General features: G+C 42.8%; 1 protein-coding gene across 6 annotated transcripts; it reads right to left on the bottom strand.

The window, feature by feature from the left end:
• Positions 1-3,451: 3,451 nt before the first annotated feature.
• cdc42ep1b (CDC42 effector protein (Rho GTPase binding) 1b) lies at positions 3,452-14,130 on the bottom strand. 6 transcript variants are annotated; one of them, XM_005755141.2, is made up of 5 exons: positions 13,957-14,130; positions 13,180-13,350; positions 9,053-9,568; positions 7,507-8,061; positions 3,452-4,636 (listed from the first exon to the last, which is right to left on the bottom strand). In XM_005755141.2, the coding sequence occupies exons 4-5, from the start codon at positions 7,958-7,960 to the stop codon at positions 4,005-4,007; spliced, it is 1,086 nt and encodes a 361-aa protein (XP_005755198.1). In that variant the 5' UTR covers positions 7,961-8,061; positions 9,053-9,568; positions 13,180-13,350; positions 13,957-14,130; the 3' UTR covers positions 3,452-4,004. The 6 variants fall into 6 exon arrangements, with proteins under 6 accessions (XP_005755198.1, XP_013763510.1, XP_005755194.1 ...); XM_013908056.1 differs by having other exon boundaries at positions 7,507-9,568; XM_005755137.2 differs by lacking the exon at positions 13,180-13,350 and having other exon boundaries at positions 7,507-9,568.
• Positions 14,131-14,512: the final 382 nt, after the last annotated feature.

Genomic DNA, 14,512 nt, shown 5'->3' with positions numbered 1-14,512 from the left:
TTGTTGTTCCTAGAGTATTTAAAAGTAGAATGGGAGGCAGAGCCTTCAGTTTTCAGGCCCCTCTTCTATGGAACCAGCTTCCAGTTTGGATTTGGGAGACAGACATTATCTCTACCTTTAAGATTAGGCTTAAAACTTTTCTTTTTGCTAAAGCGTATAGTCAGGGCTGGACCTCGTGACCCTGAATCCTCCTTTAGTTATGCTGCAATAGGTGTAGGCTGCTGGGGGACTCCCATGATGCACTGAGTATGTCTTCTTCAGTCACCTCTCTCATCTCTGGCTCTGTTCCACAGCATGTCTTTTATCCTGTCTTCCTTCTCTCACCCCAACTGGTCACGGCAGATCGCCCCTCCCTGAGCCTGGTTCTGCCGCAGGTTTCTTCCTGTTAAAAGGGAGTTTTTCCTTCCCACTGTCACCAAAGTGCTTGTGCATAGGGGGTCATGTGATTGTTGGGTTTTCATCTCCATGTATTATAGTAGGGTCTACCTTACAATATAAATTTAAAGCACCTTGAGGCGACTGTTGTTCTGAGTTGGTACTGTATAAATGAAACTGAATTAAATTGAATTGAGGTCATTTGAAGAGAAGTGGAAAAAATCAAACAAGCAATGATTTTAAAAAATCACACAGACCTTATAGACCTGGGTTTAAACCTGTTTTTTAAGTCTTTACTATCGGGGGCAAATAGACATAAGAGCAGTCCAAAGGTCATTTATTGTTGAAAAATTGGAAAAACACTATGTGGGCAAAGGGGCGTGATAACAGGCTCTGCCAGCTTTCAGATGAAACAGTAATACTAAGAAACATCTGAAAAATGAACCAGATTAAGCCGTCATGCTTCAAGCATTACCAGACTCATTGAAGCATTCTGTGGAAAAGGTGGTATTTGCAGAAGGTGTGACAAACACTTCAGTGCTAGTCTGGACGCAGCGTTTTCAGTGGGAGAAACATTTCATCACTCATCCAAGTGACTCCTTCAGTCTCAGCTGACTGCAGGTTTCCCCAATGACTGAAACCAGCCCACAGAAGGAACAATGGACTGGGAGGTCAGTGGTGTTTGATCAGTGGGCCTTGATCAGTGGTTGTTGATCAATTGTCAGGAGAATGTGCATAATTATGATAAAGAAACTGACCTCCTAGCATTAAAAATTTGATTAAATTTAATTTATACCAACAAAGTGACTCTATTTTAGGACCAAAGTAATTATCACAAGACACATGAGCCATAGACGTCCAGGGTAACTGGTGACCTAAAGAGCCTAAACCCAGCATGCATCTCTTTGTTTGAGGTGATAATACTATTTAAAAATTCATGTATATAATTATCACTATTAAAAAAATGTTGTATTTTACTGTATATAGTAACCATCTGTAAATATTATAGGATTTTGGCTTTTTTTAATGCGCTGATATAATATATCTCCAATTCACTTTTCTAGCTGTCAGTTGTGCTGCTGTAACAAGTGAATTTCCCGGTGTGGGATTAAATAAATTTTACATTTATGTATGTTTGGTGTCCACTCTGGGCATCAAATGCATCAATAGCTTCTATACCTGACGTCGTGTTTGGTTATATCATCTGACTCTCCACTGCAATCGGCATACTATTGCATTTGAATAGCATACATCCTATTTTTAGTGAGATCTATAAAATCAACCACAAATGGTTTCAAGTTGGTACACAACACGGATTGTAGCTCCAGTTTGTCTTTAATGGTTGGAACCCTCCTGAAAAAGATTCATGTGTGTATGAGTGAGTAAATGAAGTCTCCCATGAAGAAATGGGGCTCTCAATGATGTCCCATTTTGTTCTTTATAGTATGTTTAATCTGGACTAAACTAAGGCTCGGCTATTTACTGGTTTTTATGTAAGGTAGTTTTAGAAAATACATTGATCTGAGCGTTGTCATTGTTATATTTGTAGGCAAAGCGAGCACATCAGATCGAGTGTAACAGCAGTTATGCTGAGTGTTGAGGTAGCACCGAGTGAAACTTTGGTCTTACTCATGCTCCTGATGCGACTGATGCTCCCAAAGCATTTCGCAAGCCAGCCAAAAGATGTAACAGTTCTAACTCGGCGGCTCCTCCTGATGGGACACATCTGAAACACCTCACCTAGGAGTGTCCAGCAGGCTTCTAGCTGGCCTAACAAACTCATCTAATCACACTGATAATCTCCATTTGGCAGCTAAATACATTTTAGCTCGCTTGCTGACAAAGAAAATGTACTTACACATACCAGTGTACTCATTCTATCACTACATGACCTGCGCAGCTGCAGAGCTTTGCTGTTTTTGAGGGATTCGTCTTAAATTCAGTTTGGCACACACATTTTCAGGTGTGCTTTTGCACGTCTTTGCAACAAGTGTGGTGAACACAGTTGTCGAAGACATGACTGAACCCAAAGAATCGGTCTACTACATTTACTATTAAACATTTACTTAAGTGAAAAAAAATCATAAACTGTTTTCAAATAAATGAAAATTCAGAGATTAAGAGATTATGATTGTTAAATTAATACATACAATGAAGTTGCCGGACATGCAGCTCCATTACGGTTTACCAAGAGAGGCTGCAGCAGCCTCAACATTACTTCTTCCAAATAAAAACCAGACCAGAAGTCAGGCTTAGTACACAACCTTGAAGGATGTATCAGTTCCTAAAATTAATCTGTAAGATAGATAAAAGAGGAGGTTTGTGGAGGAGTTATTATCAAGGATACACAGGTGTTTCTTTTCTTGTTTTTCTTCTTCTTCATGTCTTTAGTTTTGCCTCCTGTCTTTTTGTTAGTGCCACTGTGTCCAAACCAAGCATCACAGCAGATCTTACTCTCATCTCATAAACCTTTCACTCTTTCTGCTATCATTCTGTCACACATCATCCCTAACACGGGTCTCCACCTGCTCCACCCTGCCTGCTCTCTCTTCTTCACCTCTCTTGTGCACTGACCATTTCTTTGGATGGTTGTATTTAAACTCCTCTGCCTTAACTATCTCTGCTCCTTGCATGTTCTGTTTCCACCTGTCTCCCTCTAATTCAGACACACTTCTTTTGTAGAAGCGTTGTCACCTTTAGTGTATATGAGGCAGGGCGCACAGCTGAAACACTTCTCAGAGTTTCTTATTTGTTATCACCGATGTTTGATGTTGTGCAGCACTTTATCACATTTAAACAGGACTTGTAAATAAGCTGACTCCGGCCACTGTAGTGGTGCAGACCATCCCCTCTCAAAGTAGGTCATGAGTCAAAGTGATTTACAGTCTGACTCATGACTGTTCACAGAGCCAATCAGAGTCTATGAGGCAGGATCACAGTAGGCTGAGCTGCATTGTATCAGGATCAGCCACGTTTTATGTTTGCAGTAAAACATTAAGATAAGGAAATCCAGAGGACAGACTAATAGTGGGAGTGTGATTACATCATTAATGGATAATGTAAGCAGATATTTCATGTTTTAAATCAGTCTTTTATTACACCAGCCCACACTTTATTCAACATCGAGTCTAACACTGATACATGTTTACTGAGTATTATAGTTGTTACAGGAGGTCATCATATAGACTTTGGATTAGTATTAGAATTGAACCTGTAAAAAAACAAAATAAAAACAAAACAATCCCCTCTGTTAAATTTATTTACAGGGACTGTAGTAATGTGTTAATATTGAAACATAATGCAGCTACTTTGTTCCTTTAAATCCCAGCTTCCCTTTGACACCTCAGCCCTGCGAACTCTTTATTGTTCTTTTAATTTGCTTCAGAACATCATGACTACATAGTGTTAGTTGTCTGTATACTGAAAAGCAACAAATAAATAGACAGTTTAATATCACAACAGCAGTGTTGTCCAGGAAGAGGGGGGGGTCTGGCATCATGACTGAGTACTGGTCAGTTATTTCCGTGTATATGCATGTGTAAAGGATGAAGGATGTTTCTGAGGAACAGAAAGTCACACGTTCCTCCTTCGTGAACCCAGGTCGCTGGACAGTTTCAGAGTTTTAACATCTATACTTTTATCTCCTCCTCTTCTTCACTTAATTCGTGAGACGCTTCGCGGCTTTGGGAAATAGATTGGTTTGTACCGCTACTGCTCCTCCTCACTCCCTTCGTGAAGGATCCTCCACCGTAGTGGCGGGACAGCACGTCAGCAGCCTTCTGGAACCTTTCTGCCTCCATGACAGGCTCCGATCTATGAGGAGACCGAGCGGACGCATCCGGTGTCCTTACAGACTTCCTGTCCTCCTCCTCTGTCAAATCAGAAGTACCAGAGCACCGCCTGTTGTTCGTGTCCTGCCCGATTGACCCGCTGCACACGGAAAGGTCAGGTGAGGTGACTAGAGGGGTCTGCACGGGCGTCTCTGTTAGCGAGCTGTTGTCGTCTCCCTCCTCACCCTGCTCTTCCTCCCCTGCCTCTTGGCTGTGATTGGATATCCGAAGGCGGTTGGGGTCGTCAATCAAGCCCAAGACCTCAGCCATGAGAGAAGGGCCGAGGTCCACAGTGAAGGAAGTGAGGGAGTCCGAGCGCGTACGTGTTAGCCTGCCACTGTCTGGTGCCGAGCCTTTCTGCGCGTTTCCATCATGGAATTGTCTGTCGACGCGGGAGAGGCGCGGCAGAGTGACAAACCCAGACTGCAGACCTGCAAACAAAGACAAAAAGATGTGAATTAACTATATTACCAAATCAAACGAATCCTTTTTTTGATCTGCGAACAAGAACAAACATAGGCTGAACCTCAGCTGATCATGAAATGACCACATGTTGCTTAAGTTGCTTATATCTGCCTACAATTACTACAAGCTGCTTTATAACACATCTCCCCTCCAGCTCCTCCCTGCAGTGCCATATACTGATCAGTGTCATATCTGCTCTCTACTCTGATCAGTCTGTTGGTCTTCTGCTGCTGGTCCTGCCTCCAGCTTTCCATGTATGCACATGTGAGGTGAGGACAGATCCTCGCTGCTTTTTACACTTTTTGAGTTACTTCAAAAACAATTATCTTTGCAGACTGAATATCACGATCAGAAAAAGAATAATGCCTGTATGTTAAAAAAATAATAATAAGCTTTAATTCTTGTGTGAGCTGGAGGTTATGTTCTGCAGTTTAGCTCTCTGACCAGAAGGGGGCAGCATGTAACAACCCACTGGTAATGTCAGGCTCCACGGTGCCTAACCAACGATAACTCACGCTGTCGTAAACACTGTGAATTAGTGTCACCATCACTTACTGTTAACTGTCAGTCAGCAGAAATGCAAGAGCAGTGAAGGGTGTTAAATGTTTTATAATGGAAGTCCGGCAACGTTAGTGAAGTGCTGGTGATGTTTGATTGATTTAGTTTTAAATTATATGTGTAAAAATTTGAGAAATAATGTTTAAGAAAAAAATCCAGAATGCAGAGCATCAGTGAAAAAACTCTAGTTGCAAATGACAACAGAGGGCGAATTCAAGACTGATAAGAAAAAGCGCGTGCCTTAGCTCACTGACTCTCTCTCTGATGGCTTACATCATCAACTTTGTGTGCATTCCTTATGAGGTGGGTAATAAATCTGGAGAGCAAAAGGGGATTTCCAGTCTCCACACTGCAGACCGCTGCCTGATAAGCTCTGAACACTCAGCAGATATAATGAATGGTGTGTTTATGGCGTTCACTGAGGCACACGCACACAGAGATGACAGGAAAAGCCCTGCGAGTCTTTCTCTTTCTTCCAAACCAGCTGTGTGTATGTGTAAGTGTGTGTGTTTATGGGCCTAATTGTGTACAGGGGTTGCCTTGGTGATTCCAAATGATTCAGAAGATGCCAGCGTGTTTACCGGTTGTCCTGGAGGAATGTGGGAATGGTGCTGAAAGAAGGGCAACTTCACCCTCTGTATTTATAGTCAAAGTCTGCTGGAGAGTGAGCTCAGGTGACAATGAGAAATTGTATCATAGTAACAGTTTGAATTTGAAGAACATAGTTCATCTTGAATATGACAGCATGGCTTAGATACTGGCTCGCTGCCTGGTTACTTTGGAGCATCACATTTTATTTTCTATATAAATACCTTTTGCAGGAACTTCTATCTCAACAACAAAATAGCACAAATTGGCTGTGATGTTAATGTGGCATTGCAAAGCTTCTAAAAGACTAGAAGATCATGACGTCAAACTCATATAATCACCTTGGTTTGTGCCCCTCCTGCCAATACTAATCATTCTTATGCTACAATAGAAAACTTTGTCCCATGTGAGGTGAGGAGAAACCACGAGTTCCACATTTATCAAGGCTGTCAAATGTCAAATGTCAGACCAAGTACAAAAAAAAAAAACAGACGATGCTGATGTGTCGTAAAAAATAATAACTACAATTTCAGCAACAGGATGCAGTTTTTCGACATTCAGTCCGTCTGACTGGACAAATGTGGTTATTCTCTATCCACACAGCTAACAGCACTGCTACTCTAAAACATGCTCTGGTTACATATTGTATTGTTTTTTGTAGTTCTATCCTCTCTGGCTGACCACACAAACTTCTCTACAGAGTTCAAAGGATTAAAAATATGCATCTGCTGGTGTCAATACAAAACATCTTTCATAGAACTAATTATTCCAGTCCTTTAACAGCTTCACCGACTTCCTGTAAAATACCACACTCAGTCTAAGATTCTGCTTCTTACTTTAAAGTCTCACCATAGCATCGCACCTCCATTCCTATTTTCTCTCTGATGTTCTGCACACTTCCCCTCCTTTATATACTCATGGGATCCCTCTGTTGATCTCTTTAAACCACCTGCTCCTCTGACCACCACAAACTTTTGTGGAGCTTTTTTCTTTGAAATTCTCTCTTTTAAAGCTTCCCTGCTCTGTTTGATCTTTAATTCTATGATGTATTAACTTTTAATTTTGTTTCCACCTGTTATTTTATGAATACTGTGCCTTTTGGCATTTAATCGCTCAAAACCTTGAAATGTCAAGGCAGTGTTCGTAGGCATGTTTTGACACATGTAGTCTAGCCTCTGTAGCCTCTGTTGGATAATAAAAACTGAAAAGATCAAGAATGTGTGTGAGATAAAGGAGGGGCTGAAGGCTAAAGTATATTCATTATTATAAGAGGTAACAATTCTGGTTATCTTGCTGGGTTTATTTGTGAGGTTTCAGAAATAAGTTTCAAAATAAGCTTCTGTCACAACCTCACAGGTTTATCTGACGTAACAGGAACAAGCAATTTGTAAATGGATAGTGCTTCTAATGGCTTATATTGTGACCTTTGACCTTTTCAGCCAACTGTGCAGTCCCACTGTCAACACGAGCGCACGCAGTCTGTGCTCGAAGTCGATTAATCTGTGCCGCCGTAGCTCGTGTGACACTCTTTCAGATAACACGCTGCTGCCTTCTTAATAAACCGTTATATTTGCGTATGATCGCCGCCTCTACATTTTCTCTGCTCACTTTTAATGAAGATAATCTCACCACTAAGATGCTTTACATAAGTCCAGTCCCATGCTGGAAGTGATTATCTGTATTATCTCACCATATGTGCAGAAGGAATCATCTGTTGAGCTGATGGAGCTGGGGAACAGCACCCTCTGCAGGCACCCATTAGATGAGTCTATGTTCAGCTGGGGCAAGGAGATCGCATTCTTGATGATAGGTGAGATATCTGGCGGCGGGGAAGACAAATCGCGAGAACCCCCTCGTGGCCGCGGACCAGAAGTCTTGCGCACATGCCGAAAGGTGCGTGTGAAGAATCCTGTTGTTTTGGAGCTGCTCGCTGAGTCTGGACTTCCTGGCTCCCTGATGCCTCCGTAGTTGCTGAGGAAGGAAGTGTCGCCAAACACATCCCCGCCACGACCGACGTGCATGGTGTGGCGGAAATCTCCCAGCGGTGGGCTGATCATGTCCACAGAGAGGTCGCTCTTGAAGCGACGTTTCCCTTGAGAGCCAGACACAAGGCCTTTAATCCCTGGCAGCTTTCCAAGACTCATAGTGGCAAAGAAAAGTTGCGTAATTTCCCTTTAAAATTTGAATGGAAACGCCTGGACTCTGATTACACGTCAGTCAAGTCTGAAATCCAGTTTGGGGTCCACTGGAAAAAAAAAAAAAAGAAGGAAAAATTGAAAAGCCCGGACAGCGAGGAGAGAGAACAGAAATATGTGGTCGTTCAGTCAGCAGAGAATGTGTGTATAATCAATTCTCAATACAGTCACAGCCAGCTATTCATCCACTGCCTGCCCCCGGCGTCCTTTTACATCTCCACTCTAAGATGCCAAAATGAATGTAGAGCCATCCCTGTCTATTTCACCCTCTCTGTCTCCACTCATTCACCGCTGCTTTTGTCCAAAATGACCAAACGTACTTCTACTGCGCAACTGTAGATTTCGGTGATGACAAAATAACAAAGATAAACGTCAAAGCACGCTTCCTCTGGTTACCTCAGCCTGAGAGCATAATGCTGACTGAGTAGTTATTCAGCAAATTAAGAGAAGAAAATCACTTCACAGCTGAAAGGACACTCAGCTGTCAGACAGCTGTTTGAAAACAATAAACCAGGCTGGTTTTTATAGTGCTTTCACTTAATTTAATCCTTTGTTTACTCTTGAAGAACTTAAATTTTGCTTGCACACATTAAGAGAATCGTGTCACCAGGAAGTCTTATGAAGGTGTGCTTAATTTCCCTTTTATGAGGCTTTTACACAGAAACAAACAGCAGACATTAAAGGGTATAACAGAAATATTACTACATCCCTTCACTTGACGTACTTTCTCTTCTCACTATTGCTGATAGCCTAAATTAGCCTAAATTTGAGACAAACACTTGAGTGTGTGCCTGAGGTGTTACTCAGGTCGTCTGTGGTTTCTAACCGCACTTTAGCAACTCATGAACATTGCATGCACACGGGGCAAGCAGTGATGAAATGCATGCATTCTGAATCACTGAATGGAAATTGTCAGTCTTTTGCTTTTATTGGTCAGTGAGCTTTATCTTGCTTGAGGTTCACAAGCTTTCAGGCACTTTCTGTAAAGACTCAAAAAATACAGCTGAAATTTAACACTGCTGCATTTCCGATATTGCTTACTGGCATTAAGTGTTTGTTCTGAGAGGGTCTTAAGTGTCTTATCCACTGCGCTGTTCTCCACTTGTCTTCCTTAGTGTCCGAGCAAACAAAAAACAGAGCGTCCGCTGCCATGCACAGTCTACCGCTGAAAAGATTTATCCATGTGTGGCACCACACTGTCCACAGGACATCCTGTCCCCAGGCCTTGTCGCCCGGCTTCTTTGTCCTCTGTTCCCTGTTCCCTGTGCACCCAAGAGGTAAAACCTTTTGAGAGCCAACGAAAGCAATCAGAGCAAAAGAAGAAGGGCGATGCACTCTTGGAAAGGGCAATAAAGTAAAGCGGTGTAATCCAGTAACTGTTTCGTCTGCATCGTTCTGGGAGAACGATAAAGCTCCTTCAGGATTGTCCGTGCACTGGATTAGCTGCTAATCCCTTCTGTCTTCCCTCCCTCTCGGACTCCCTCACTAGCCTTCTTCAATCCACTTAGGACTTCAGTGTTTGTCAGGTAGGTTTTCATTCAGTTCACATGGGGCAAGCTAAAGATTAGGGAGAGAAAAGGAGAGAGATGAGAGTTACACGCGAGACCAAACCCTAAACAAGGAGTTTTCAGGCAGACATAAATGCATCAGAGCTCTAATATGTTGCACTGCTGGGATTATTTGCTGGGAAGTCTGTGACCGAACTTGACACATAAAACCTGACGGGGGGCTTACAGAGGTCTTCTGTGTGTACTTAAGACTCACCTCCTTACCCTTTACACACTTTTGTAGTTTAGAATCTGATTTAGTTTAATGTTGAAGCAGTGACTCGACAGGTGGGGAAATAATCAGCTCTTTGAATAAACGACTCTCCAAAAACATCCGAAGGTCCCCAGGTTCTGTTTTTCCTGGACACACTTAGAGGACTGTCTTCCTTCCTGCTGAACGAATGAATCCAAGGCAAAAGGAGCACTAGTAATCTCCAAACACGAGACCTTTCAACAACACAGCCAGCGATGGATTAACAGCACAGGCTGCAGGAGTTACTAGCCGAGGCTGCTGCCAGGCCAATCTGGAAGTGTGATCTAAGAACTTAAGTAAGATGATGGCACCACGCTTGCTGGGCATAGGTATGAGCTAAGATCGCTTTCTATTCATTTTTGGTTACTGATAGAGTTCCAGCACAAAGATTTTGAAACAGATAACATTTACTGACGTGAAGAAGGGAAAGAAATCAGAGGAAAAAGTGGACATATTTGCAGAAAGAGCCAATATCCATTCATACAAGAAGAGGGAAAGTCTGGGGATTTGACCACTTCTGATCTCTCAGCTCAGCTTAATAATACTTAGCTTTAGTGATTTGGGCCTGTGCAGCACAAGAAGGTGAGTGACAGATAACCATTAACCTCAGAGGCAAACATGCAGTGTAGATGACAACACCAGCCTTGGAAAGAGTTGGATTGGAAACTGCTTTGTGCTGTTGGGAGTTTTAGATTAAATCCCCAACTTTTGAATTCCTTCAATTAAAATAAAAAATATGACTAGCTTTTTGTTTTTATCCCTATTTCCTAACACATTGGTATTACATATGCACGAGTGGAGCACCCTTTCAGGCAGAGTGCAACTTGTGTTTTTGGAGCTAAAATTTACAGATGTCCCATAAACACATCAGGTGCAGGCACTCATGACCTCAGAGTTTTGAAAACAGGGACGTTAGGAAGATTCAGTCGCTGCAGTAAATGCTTGTGTCTGTGTGATTGTGGCTTCAACATGTTGCTGTGTAGAACAGGCAGAATGGTTTGCAGCTTTCTAAAAAAACTGCTGATCCAAACATGTCCAGCTTTCTTTGTGGGGAGCAGAGTAATGACATTTAAAAAAAGACACAACTTTATGGCCTGTCCTCACTTTCTACACCCATTGAAAAGGACTTTTTGAGAATTCGGACTAAGTTTTAGGTTTGGGTTTAGAACTATGTCGGGGTTAAGTTAACAATTTTGTCAATTTGTTCTGATGGTTAAATTTAGAAGTAAGAAGCTTGGCAATGATTTAATGGCAATGATCGCAAAGATAACTAAACAAATGTGCACCTGTGTTTCTATGTGACCCTCCCACTACATACAGAGTGGAGCAGCTAGCAGTCACTCTAGGGCAGGGTTTGAGTGTTAACTTTTCCAAGTTAACCACATTAGAAACTGGGACTGTTGTGGAGGGCTGCATCAATGAACTCAATTCAATTCAATTCAATTTTATTTACATAGCCCCAATTCACAGTCATAGCTGCCTCAATATTCTGCTTATTATGAATTTTATCTCTATGTAAGCATTTTTGGTGCAGCCATCCACAACAGTCCCAGTTCCACATGAGGCCCGTTTGGCAAAATTAATTGCACACCCCTGCTCTAGAGTAAACGCTGCATAAACACTGGCATCATGGAACAACTTTTCACGTACATATAAGAAGCACTGGTAGAACTGGCCTCAAACTCGGTGCTGCACTCACTCAGGTTCCTAGCGATGTTTGACAAGGACCATATGAATCGCTATCGACGCGAATGAAAAGCAAACACAGGGACAAAGTCTCCTTGAATTATTACTACTAAGTGTGTTAATCAGTCACAGCTTCTCATGGTGCAGCTATTATGTTTTTCCAGCTCTTCTAGCTGCCAAATTCTTCTAGGTACATAACAGACTTTTATATAATCTTCTTCCCCCTCCCCTCTTGTGACTTTGTAATTCAGCTCAGCTCTCCATGTAAAATTAAGTGTAATTCCGGCACATAAACTCAGTTTGGAAACTTCAGTCCTACAATTGGCCTTGTTAGGAACACACAGAAAGACGTTAGATGTGCTAAACATGCTAATTATCCCTAAATTGAACCTGCGGGCATCCGTAAACAAACCTGTTTCACATGAGCGGCTGGGCTGATTGCAGACACAGTGGCAAACATGCAGGTCTGAAAAGTGTAATGGGAACAGCATGCAGCTGGGAGAGCAGCCCGGACGCCATCAATTATGTGCATCAAATAAAGGATCTGGGGACGCTGATGAGAAGCACATTTATACCTCCGTCTTTAAGTGTGTGTCCCCCTCGGCTTCTATTTTAGGCTTTCACTTTAATTAATCTCACTGTCCTTTGTCTCTGTCTTTCCCTATGTCACAAAAACACACACACTGTCAAACATGCTTCCTGTCTCTGTCAGTCACCCAGCTGCAAGTGGAATTACCGCGTTAGTTAAACATCTGGTACCACAGACCCACAAACTGCAAAAATGGGCTCTGGAGACATCTGAGAGTTGGCAGCGAAACATGGTCGCATGTAGACTTATATGGAGATGCAGGGCTGAGTCAGAGTGGATCAGGTCTGAAGTTGCTTCCTCCCCTGGACCAGAGGGCCGTCGTCCTCTTAGAGCACTGCACCAGCAAACTGTGGTTGAGGTCAGAGCACCCTGACCATTACACACAGCTCAAAAATACAGCATGCGCTCACTTTACAAGGATCGACTGCTGCAACGTGGCAATGCACTTCACGGCCTGCCATGAGGGTGTCTGTGCTGCACACGTTCAAGAGCACTATACATGATTTGACTCTGTCAGTGATGACTGAGAGGTGTGACATCTGGGTTTACGCTGATTCAACTGATATCACAGTGCGTACATGGAAGCGCTCACTTATGAGCGCTTACACGTATATGACCTTTCTTTTCCTTCCTCTGTCGCGTACCTTGATGTTCTCTTGAGTCAACAAAACTTGTGCAGAAACACTGAAGATAACAACACTAACACTCCCCGACGGGTTCACTAACTTATTTTTTAGTGCACAAATACTGTGAGGAAAGCACTGCAAAACAACTGCAGGGTAAGCAGACACATCAGTCACTGTGGCCTTGTTTAACACTCGCCATCTGTCACTAGTTTCGTGAATTCCTTTTTTTATGTTTGGGACTTGGGTCAACAAAACTCTGAGGAAACAAGGCCCGGCAACAGTTACGTGCAAACACGTCTGATTCTCTTTGAGAGCATCGCCTGACAAAGGCTATAATGAAATCTGCCAAACTTCCATCAAGCAAACACAATGAGAAGGTGCAGTTGATGAAATATTAAACTGGCAGTTTAAAGGAGTAATTATTAAGCACATAAAGCATGTTTAGTTCATTGTCCTCGTTCACTCACCATCCTCAAGAGAGGTCAGCGATTAACACAGGCCCAAGCCTCTGAAAGGACTCCAGTTGTTTAGATGGTTGAAGGGCAGCCTCTCTAACAGTGACGCCAGCTCCCTGACAGGCTGCCAGCCCAGTGATCTGAGACCTGGCACAAATCTGGGACAGTTGTTCTGTGGCTCAGCTGGAGGAGAACACCAACCAATTGATTTAAAACGCTTAAACCAAACAAAATCTCACCACCTCAGTGCACGTTAAGGGCTTTACAGTCACTTCTGTTTTAATTTGATTAAAAACACAAACCACCTCTGAGTTTGTGGGAAGTGACGCTGTTAAAGAGGATGTACAGAAAAGGTTACGCAAAAAGTCACTTCAAATTAAGTGACTGACAAGCTCGGGGATGCAGAGAGACGTTTACTGAACAATGATGCTGCATTTGGATTGATACACCTGCAATATATGAACGGTGTGAAGCTTGGATAGCGCTTTTTGTTTGTTTCTTTGTTACTTTGCAGAGACAAACGGACTCTGTCATTGGAACAAAGGCGTGTAACAGGTTATTACAACTGAATAAGACGCAAAAGTGAAACAGCTCCATGCTGTTCTTCTCATACACTGAATGCATGCCTAAAAACGCACACACTGGAGCGTAAATTCATAGGAACACTTTATTCGTAACTGCACCTCGGCTATAACTTTTGCTGTTCTTATCGCAGGCTCATTAGCAGTTCTCGGTAAATTTCAAGCCACATGCACAAAGCCATTAACAAACTCCCTCGATTAATCTTACCTTAGAGAAAAGAAGGGAAAAAACGCAGAGAGTGGATTCTAAAAAAATTCGAGGTTACCATCTATTTTCGTTTTCATCCTGCTCGGTTTGCGGCGTGCACCGTAAGTTTCTGCTGGGACATCAGTGCACCGCAGCAGCGTAGCGGATCCGTGCTGCTGCTGCTGCTGCTGCTGGCAAGTGAACTGGAAGGGGATGGGGAGGAAGAGGAGAGAAAGAGAAAGAAGGGTGTGGGTGGAGGTGGTAGGAGGACCTCGGAAGTGTGAAACCCTGCCTTATGCATGTATGTTATAGGTAAAGCAATGCAAAGCTAAAACCTGACCGAGAAGGATCCACATTAACTTAACATAAGAGGAATGAAAAGAAGAAAGAGTGTGAACAACGTGCAGATCTGTTCATCAGGCTTGTGATAAAGCAGAACGACTCAAACAGCAGAAATAGCTGACACAGTCATCTGAGGTCATCAAAGGAGGCAGGTGTGAGCCTCATGGAGGGCTGGAGGCTTTAATAAGAAACTATAGTGGCCGTACCCACACTGTCCAGCCACTGTGAGGTTATA

The sequence above is a fragment of the Pundamilia nyererei genome, unplaced genomic scaffold (assembly GCF_000239375.1).
Source record: "Pundamilia nyererei isolate P.nyererei 1_Seehausen unplaced genomic scaffold, PunNye1.0 scaffold01024, whole genome shotgun sequence".
In the NCBI taxonomy this organism is placed as follows: Eukaryota; Metazoa; Chordata; class Actinopteri; order Cichliformes; family Cichlidae; genus Pundamilia; species Pundamilia nyererei.
The sequence above is the reverse complement of the archived record's forward strand: the minus strand, read 5'-3'. Positions and strand labels throughout refer to the sequence as shown.

Excerpts from the sequence above, each read along its gene's own strand:
- cdc42ep1b (XM_013908056.1), bottom strand. The coding sequence starts at position 7,960 with ATGAGTCTTGGAAAGCTGCCAGGGATTAAAGGCCTTGTGTCTGGCTCT. Across the intron at positions 4,637-7,506 it reads TGATTCCTTCTGCACATATG|GTCTGCAGTCTGGGTTTGTC; the intron begins GTGAGATAATAC and ends CTTTGTTTGCAG.